Source organism: Rosa chinensis, chromosome 6 (assembly GCF_002994745.2).
Source record: "Rosa chinensis cultivar Old Blush chromosome 6, RchiOBHm-V2, whole genome shotgun sequence".
Classification (NCBI taxonomy): Eukaryota; Viridiplantae; Streptophyta; class Magnoliopsida; order Rosales; family Rosaceae; genus Rosa; species Rosa chinensis.
In genome coordinates, this window is record NC_037093.1 from 15,866,724 (window position 1) to 15,876,175 (window position 9,452).

The following is a 9,452-nucleotide window of genomic DNA, read 5'->3' on the forward strand; positions in this document are numbered from 1 at the left end:
AGTCGGCGACACTCTGGTCCTCATATGTCACCTACAACCCATTTACCAACTAATAGCCTCAATATATCCAGGGAATCAAACACGGATTATGAAAGCACGACACATTTTTCAGGAAATCGAACACTTGAGAGTTGTGCAGATTCATTTATTGGGGTTGTTCCATCTTCAGTTGTAGAGATTGGTACATCTACTGCATCCCCACAAGCTAAACCTCTGAAGCCAAAGAAGGAAAAATATCCAGGCTATGAATCATTTTAAGTTTTTCATTTTTACCATAAAGTTTCTATCAATCTTGATCATAATTGTAGTAGTGATGGTTGTTTGTTTTTCAATTATCTTCAAGTTTTTACGGTGTGTGTGTGTGTGTGTGTATAACTAAGGCATGTGTTATACATGCTAGCTAGTATTGTTCCACTTTGTAGTAATGACGTTTTTTTTTAAATTATGTTCAAGTGTTTAGGGTGTGTGTGTGTGTGTAACTAAGGGATGTGTTATACATGCTAGCTAGTAATGATCCACTTTCATTTGCATAACCCAATCAATCATCTGTGCTTGCTGTTCCAGTAATGAAGCTAAATACAAAATTAAGGACTTCAGTATTCACTGAGCCAATGGAACTGCACCAATATTAATTATCAACCAAAGTACTTCATAAGCAAATTACCAAGTGCATAACCATATTAGAGAAAGGAAGAAAGTCTAAAAAGAAACTCATTTCCCATAGTCTAAGACTCAGCAAAATACATAAAGACTGTAACAAAAATATAGCAGGAAGTAGACAAGTCCATTAGCAATCATTCAAACACAATCCCATGCATATCGGCTCTTACTTGGACGTCTTCATCAACAACGAGTAAAGGTTCTAAATTTTGAGGAGCAACTATGTCATCTTTCATAATATTGCCCATATCAAACAAATCTCGTGGTCTTGTTCTTACTGCAACATGCCAGTCGGGCTGAGTTGGATCCTTGACATAAAATAATTGATTTGCATTCAAGCCGAGGGTATATGTGTCTGGCCCTGGAAGCAAGTGCTTGAAGTTAACCAATGTAAAACCAAATTCATCAGTTTTTATGCCCCGATTTCTAACCCTTCCATCAACCCAGTCACAGTCAAATAACACCACTCTACGCCCACCGTGATATTCTAAATCAATTATGTCTTTCACCACTCCATAATAGTCATTAAGAGCTGCCCTCGGATTATGGTCTCTAGAGGTGGCATAGGTATCTGCCACTGCCCTCACAAAAACACCGTCATTTTGTGTGTTCCCTCCGACATCATTTGATTTCACATGGAAACGAAAACCATTCATAATGTATGACAACCAACGACCGATCCAATGGTTCGGACCCCTAGCCAATGCTTGCAAGTCTTCATGTATTTCAACCCCATCATCTTTCTGAGACTTAATCTACAAAAGTGTACCAGACCTTAGGTAGAGACTATAATGTAACGCAAAATAGAACATAGAAATACAAACTATATGTTTTAAAATAAATTGTTCAATAAGACTTTAAATAGTTACCATTTAGAATCATGCCAAAAAAATAATGAAACAAAACGTTTTAATGTTAATTTCAGATTAGTAACATTGCTAAATGATGGCAAACAAAATAAAGGAAAGTGTATAAAGTAATACATGTGTACTAAACCATCCAGGAAACTCCATATGTGCTCGTGCTTGCGCAGCCTTCGTCGTTTCACGTGGAAGTGGATTATCCATTACTAGGTTCTCATGTTGGCTACAAACAAATTTTAGTTACTTCTGAGTCCAAAATGCTACATAATTATAATGAATACATTTCATAATGCTTTTTCTAAACTCATCAAATACCTGATGTAATCAGCAACCTCTGGACAGCCAAAAAGAACAGCTCGATGTGCCCGTTCCCACTCTAAGTGCTCAAGAACAATAAGTTGTTTACTGCCAAGTGATCGTCCATGTCCACCAAATATAGACAGACCATGGTGAGTTCCACTGCCAGCTGCATCAGCATTACGACCTGGTCTATTTCTTTTGGTCACAACTTCATCACCAAAATACAATGAACAGAACCCAAGTGTTTCCTCAATAATATACGCTACAGCAATGCTGCCCTCGGGTCTATTTCTGTTGCGCACATACTTTTTCAATGTATGCAAATACCTGCAATACCAATTGCCATATATTTGTTAGTACATTATCAAAGTTTCAACAATACTGAAGTTAATGCAAACACCATTGGATTATGAGTAAATGAATTGAAACAAAGTATTTAGCAAACCTTTCAATTGGGTACATCCACCTATATTGGACAGGACCAGCAATCTTTGCTTCTTCAGCAAGGTGGATCGTGAGGTGTACCATGACATCAAAAAAAGCTGGAGGCATTAACCTTTCTAAATGGCACAATGTCATGGCAATTCGCCCACTCAAATCTTCAAAATGTTCTTTACTTCCAACTTTAGTACACAAATTTCTGAAGAATGAGCTAAGCTCTAACAAAACTAGTGTGGCTTCTTTTGGCAGGGAATGGCGAATTGCTAGGGGAAGTAAGTATTGCATAATAATATGGCAGTCATGACTTTTTGGCCCTATGAGTTTCCTTTCCGCTTTTCTAACACATCTTGCTAGATTAGAAGAAAACCCATCTGGAAGCAAAGCAATAGATAATATTTCACAAATCAATGACTTTTCAGCAGGCTTCAACGTGAAAGGCATAGGGTCATACATCAAACGACCTCCTACTAATTTTGGGTGGTACTTTGGCTTACAATTGAGTTCCTGCAAGTCTAATCGTGCATTTAGAGAATCCTTGTTTTTCCCATCCATACCCAACAAGGTTCCTAGAACACTTTCAGTGACATTTTTCTCAATGTGCATTACATCGAGATTGTGTCGCAAGAGGAGGTCCTTCCAATATGGAAGATCATAAAATATGCTTTTCTTCTTCCAAGGGCCAGCATACTTTTTCTTCCCCTTCCCCCTTTGTCGTTTCAGTCCCTTCTTTATATGTCCCTTGCCATATTCAAACTTCAATCCACGTAAAGAAGCCAAACAGTCTATACCTGTCATAGGAATTGGTGGTTGTTCTAGCTCAATATTACCGTCAAAGGGTTTCTTAAACATGCGATACTTATGAGCCATTGGAAGCCACCGACGATGTCCCAAGTAGCATTCTTTTCGGCCATGTCTTAGCCTAGTGGACTTGGTACCAAATGCACATTGTGGACATGCAAATTTGCCTTTAGTGCTCTAACCAGATAGCATAGAATATGCTGGTAAGTCGTTGATGGTCCACAATACCACAGCACGCAAGTCAAAAGTTTCCTTTTTGAATGCATCATAAGTGGGTATCCCTTGGTTCCACAAAGTTTTCAACTCATCAACTAAAGGTTGAAGGAATACATCTATGTCTTTTCCAGGACCTTTTGGAACAGGTATGAGCAATGAAAGCATCAAGTAAGGTTGTTTCATACAAAGCCATGGAGGAAGGTTGTACACTGACATCACAACTGGCCACGTGCTATGGGACAAACTCATCATGCCAAAAGGATTAAATCCATCACTTGCTAACCCAAGACGAACATTACGTGGCTCTGATGCAAAATTTGGATACATTGTGTCAAGATGTTTCCAGGCAGGCGAGTCGGCAGGATGTCTAAGCACTTCATCATCATGCCTCTCTTCTGAATGCCACACCATATTCTGAGCTGTGTGGCATGACATGTAAAGCCGTTGAAGTCGAGGTCCTAATGGAAAATATCGTAATACCTTATTTGCAACTCTAGTACGTCCAGACCGACTCTTGGACTTGTAGCGATTGCTGCCACACACTTTGCACGTTTCGTCCTTAGCATGATCTTTCCAAAATAACATACAGTCCTTAGGGCATACATCTATCTTTTCATAAGGCAATGCCAAATCTGTTATGAGTTTCTTAGTTTGGTAGAAACTAGCAGGCAAATTTGCTTCAGGAAACCATACTTTTAACATGTTCAACAAACCTAAGAAAATATTAAAGATTAAACTCAAATGGCAGTAATATAAGTCTATAGCAGTAATTAACAGATCAGCAATATTGTACCATGACATCAAAATAGATAATCTTAGCCTCTAATAAACAAATGAGTATACGACATATTATATACTCCAATAAACAAGTTCTATAGTACTCTGATTTATTCAAAGATATCCTTAATTAAACCTTTAATGCTAGCTGATTTATCTGCTTTTCTGGTTCTATACAGGTGAGGGCATTATCCATGTGACATTTAATCTGACTTTACATCATAGTGCTTTTCTGGTTCTACACTTGATTCTTTTTATTTATAGAAAACAAAAATGTCATGATCAGTTTTTGATCCTGTTGATGTTTTGTACAAAGATGTATCCTACATTATCAAAGTTCATTTGTTAAAGTAAATGTGGAGAACTACTCATGCATGTTCATTGGTAAAATAAACATGACAAGTTGATCCAGCTAGTATATAATTAAGCTACCTACAGCAAACATATATGACCACACTCCTAATAGTTAAATATGGTAAACATAATAGGGGGACATACTCGCATACCCATGAAAGTATGTAATAACATAACATAGGCATTTGAAGTCAAGTTACATAGTCAAGACATTGAAAAAAATAATAATAAAAAGCAAAAAAAGATATTAAAAAAAAATAGCAAATGGATAATATGCTCAAAACTAAGTGAAAGAATTGAAACACTAACCTGTGAAAGACACATCAGTCCAACAATTTATAGCCTTGAGTTGATACAGCTGCAATATGAAATCAAGTTTTGTCTTTCCACAACCTGGGTATAATTCTGTTTTACCCTCTTCAATCAAACGATAGAACTTCTCCGCATCAGGGGTCAAGTTATGAGGACGTGCATCTTCTTCTTCAACATTGTCACCAGGACTGAGACCATGTATACCAAAGGCATCATGGAGCATAGTAGTTATATCTGCAGCCCCTGTAGGCAGCTCTCCCATGTTACCCATTGGCAACACCTCACCGTGCCACTTCCACCGTGATTGAAGATAATCCGGGCACATACCATCTACTTTAAGATGCTCTTCAACCTCTTTTGGTTCTTTCCACCCACAGTTGTAGCATTCAATGCAAGGACACTTGATTTTACCTTCAAAACTAGCAACTAATATGGAGTTGTCGATAAACGCTTGCAATCCAGCCATATATTGATCAGTTCTACGATCAAGAAATACCCATTCTTTATCCATGCTAACATAAGAGACCTGCATATACACATAACGTAGCACTAACCATCAACAACAACAACACATGGTAATCATATCACTGGAATTGTAGATTACAAAACAACAAAAGTTACATAATACCAACTATCTGATATAAAAGCTAAAAATGCAGCCAGGTCTCTATTTGAATTTCATAGATATGAACTTACAAAAGACACTGCTATTACGTTTCAATGAAGCAAGAACAACTTGACATAGTTGAGCTTATCTTTACTTTCATAAGCCTGCAATTTTATTTTAATTTTATTATTATTATTTTTTGTTCAGAAGAGTATGCCTCAAACATTATTTCAGAAGGAAAACAACCATAAAACTGAAGTAGATAGCACATACTCCAACCAACAACGCAACTTAACAAATGATGACTCAGTTTCAGGACAGTCAAAAGGTGCATCCAATTACTAAAGATTTGGAGAGATATGATGGCAAATCATGTGGAAGTGGACTTTGGCATTCTAGGATGCAACCTTATGAACACAACCAAGTAGCAGATTTCCATTACATTTGATATGTAAACTTCAAACATGACCCATAAAGCAAACACGGATTGAAAAGTAAACTAATTAGAGATCTTCAGGTAACTGTAATACTGTTCCAAGTAGGCATAACATCAGATATTCTCATGAAAATCTAGCTTAGCTAATGAGCTAAACCCGGCCGGTCAACCTCAATGAATCGTGAAAACTCAATGAACAACTCTTTGAATACTCTGATAAAGCTTGTTTCATTCTATAAAAACAAAATTTTGTTTCTATAGCAGAGGAAAGCAATGGGTATTCTCTAAATCATGAAACAAACTTGAAAACAAGTTAAAATTTGCATAGACTCAATGATTGATGGGGATATAAAGAAGCCATATAATGTCTAAAACCTCTTTACCATTAAACACCCAACTGCCCAAGAGCTTACCTTTCAATCAGATTGTGAAATTGCGGTGGGATGTCGTCTAAGATTTAGACTTTCAAATGGATTTCTGAATTCTTCTTCTTTCTGCAATGGAAGAGCTAGAGAGGAAGAGATGAGAAACATCGATCTATGACCACCGAAGAGCAAAGCTTAGATTTCTATCGTTGATTCCTTTACACTTCTATTATAAAAAATCATGATTGGGACGGACATTTGTAGGAATTTCGTTCCGGCGCGTGAAATTATTTTCTCCAAATCATCTCCCGCGACGGAGATTTAACTTGAGCTGTGGCTAAATCAGCAAACTTTGTTCCGGCGCGTGAAATTGTCTACTCCAACTCATCTCCTGCAACGGAGATTTAACATGATCTGTGGCTAAATAATCATAATGCCCATGATATATTGATTTGGGCCTCAGTTGGGGACGGATGCTTTGATATTGGATTTATTTGCCACAAAATAAACCCATTTGTCCCTATTGACCGTATAGAGGCCACAGAAAGAAGGTCGTGCCCAATAGGGCTGTGCCCATAGGGCATATTTCTAGTAGTGCTTTCGCTGAATTTCGGACACCGGTCTCCTGAATCTGGTCATCCGCTGCTGCCTACCGGAATTTGCTGAAAATCTCACCAGAAATGTTTTTTTGCCCCCAATAGACATCTATTGCACCCTAATAGACGTCTATTGGCCCCCAATTAATAGACGTTTATCAGCCATGTATTGTCCCCCAGTAGATGTCTATCAACCATATACTGCCCCCCAATAGAAGTCTATTGCCCTCCAATAGAACTTTCAATCGCTAAAATGGAAACTAATCTCTCTAGATTTAGACAAATAAAACTTTAATTAAAGAAAAAGAATGAGAAGATTACATCAATTCAAAAGGTCTATTGGAGGGCACTAGACGTCTATTGGCCCCCAATAGACCTTTAACAAGCCTCTATTGCCCTAATAGAACTTTTTTTTTTCATTCTGGGCTTCTTCCCCCATTTTACCAAAAAAAAAAGAAAAGTGAGACAACAGTGAACAATCACAGTGAACTTGCTATGATAACCTCATCAACACCAACACCAACACCACCACCAGCCATGCATTCAGAAGGTCTAGCCCGGCCTCACCGACGGGAGTCCGACTCCTTCAAAAGGTTCAGCTCGGCCACGGAGAGTCCGAGCTTCTCGGCAAAGAGGACTGTCGGATTGGCTTCGAACCTGGCCTCAGAGAGCATGACGACGGAGATGGTGGCAGAGCCAGGTGGCCATGGGGAGAGAGAGAGAGAGAGCCGACGTCGTGGGAAAGTGTCCGGCGAGGAGAACGAAGAGGATGACGCCACAGGACCACGCGTCGGCCTTAGATCTGTCGCACCCGACTCCGTACAGAACCTCTGGCGTCGTGTACGCCGGCATCCAGCAAGCCGTGTGGAGGAGAGCTCAAGGCTGGTCAGAGGGTCTGAAATCAGAGACCATACACGTACGTTTCTGGTGCTTTCGAGGAGGAGGTCGTGTGGTGGATTACTGAGCTTTCACCGAGAGAGAGAGAGAGAGAGAGAGAGAGAGAGAGAGAGAGAGAGAGAGAGTTTTAGATCGGGAGGAGTGAGAGAGAGATCAGGGTGAGAGTCTGAGAGAGATTGATGTTGATGGCAGTCATTGTAACTCTTTAATTGGTTTGAGAGCGAAATGGTCATTTCATGTTAAATTGTGTATGTGGGAATAAAAATCTGTTACTGGGGTAAATGAGATAATTTTTCCTTATTCTGGTGCTTTGGGTCAAGGACCCTTTTACTTTTGCGTTAGAATTACGATGTTAAATATATATAGTAATACCATATTAATTCTACATGAATACTTCATCCAAAATATATATACACACACCATATATATATGTGGTGTGTGTGTATATTATTTGGACTAATTATATATATATATATATATAATCACAAATATATATATATATATATATATAAAATTTTGGAAGAATTATATATATAATGAAAAAAAAAAAGCCAAAACAATATATATTTTTTTTAGAAGAAATAAAAAATATATATATATTTTTCCAGCAGCAAATCTTGGAACCACGATACTTAGGATCATAGCAGCAGGAATCCTGGGATCACATCAGCGGGATTCCTGGGATTATCTCCTTACCGAAAGCCCATTACAACAGCCTCTAGCCCAAGCCCGTTGAAACCATCTTCTTCCCCAAACCAGAATGTCGTTCTATCAAAATTGCTGCTACGATTAGTGCTTCACCATTTCTGGCAAGAACCCAGAATCTATGGAGAAGCTTTCTGATTCATATACCCAGCAATCCTGTTTCAATTTCCAATAGCCCTCAAACTTTGTGATTACAATTCACAATAGCAGAAAATAAGGGATTAGAATCCCTCAAAGATCACAGCAGCACATAATCTAGGATTGCCATCGTCCTATACCTACACCACCAACCTTCACCCTTATAGCCAGAACAAGCTTTCACTCTTTTGGTTTCTTGAGGAAAACAAAAACTGAAAGCTTTAGAATGATCCCACCAAAACTGAGAATACCCCTTCAAAACCCCGAGTTCTCAGCACGAATCTTCCCCGCCTATCTCCGCTATAAAAAGGGGGTTCACTGCTGTTGGAAACCAGACCACAATGACCCAAAAACATCAATCAAGAGATCAAGCTTTATGTCTGAATCCTTAGCCATCAATTCCCCCAGTCAATCTTAACCCAAAACCTAGAAATCATGTCATTGCTGGAGCTCTCTCTCCGCTAAACTCCCAAGCATCTAGCTCCCACACCATATCCACCTATAAGTTAACAGCAACAGCCCTAAACTTAAGCCACCACCACTCTATAAATTAAGAGTTATAGTTGCTATGGAGGAGAGCAACATACAAGCTAACCACTAAACAGCCTAAGCAATTCCCTCATTCTCCCAGAAACCATTTCCAAGTTCAGAAACTCTTCTACCCCCATGTGGGTTCAAACTTATCATGCTTGATAGTATAACGATCTTCTCTGCCATGTTTTTTCTCTCCCAAATCCATCCTTAGCCCTCTACCATTCCCAACTTATATCCCTTATACCGAATACCTCAATCAATCCACCAATCACTGTCAGAATTTCTTTTTCCGAAACTCATGCTTTTCTAGCTCCCATGCCACACACCTCTTGCCAAGCTTTTACTAAAGTTGCACACTAATTCACTGCTGTGAACATGGAGAAGAGTTGCTTGGAGGGACAGAACAACACACTTCCTAGGACTTTCAGTCCTTCGAAGTTTGCTGGGCCTAAT

At 38.8% G+C, this 9,452-nt stretch overlaps 1 protein-coding gene across 1 annotated transcript; it reads right to left on the reverse strand.

The window, feature by feature from the left end:
- Window positions 1-3,239: 3,239 nt before the first annotated feature.
- LOC121049958 lies at window positions 3,240-7,264 on the reverse strand. The gene is made up of 3 exons (XM_040508450.1): window positions 7,229-7,264; window positions 4,719-5,247; window positions 3,240-3,991 (listed from the first exon to the last, which is right to left on the reverse strand). Exons 1-3 carry the CDS (start codon window positions 7,262-7,264, stop codon window positions 3,240-3,242), a joined length of 1,317 nt encoding a protein of 438 aa, XP_040364384.1.
- Between the last annotated feature and the right edge of the window lie 2,188 nt (window positions 7,265-9,452).

Bases quoted from the DNA above. Each gene is read 5' to 3' on its own strand.
- LOC121049958 (XM_040508450.1), bottom strand. From the start codon at position 7,264: ATGGCTGGTGGTGGTGTTGGTGTTGGTGTTGATGAG. The intron at 5,248-7,228 runs GTTATCATAGCA...GTGTATATGCAG, and splicing joins TTGGTGTTGGTGTTGATGAG to GTCTCTTATGTTAGCATGGA. The intron at 3,992-4,718 runs GTTAGTGTTTCA...ATATTTTCTTAG, and splicing joins GACTGATGTGTCTTTCACAG to GTTTGTTGAACATGTTAAAA.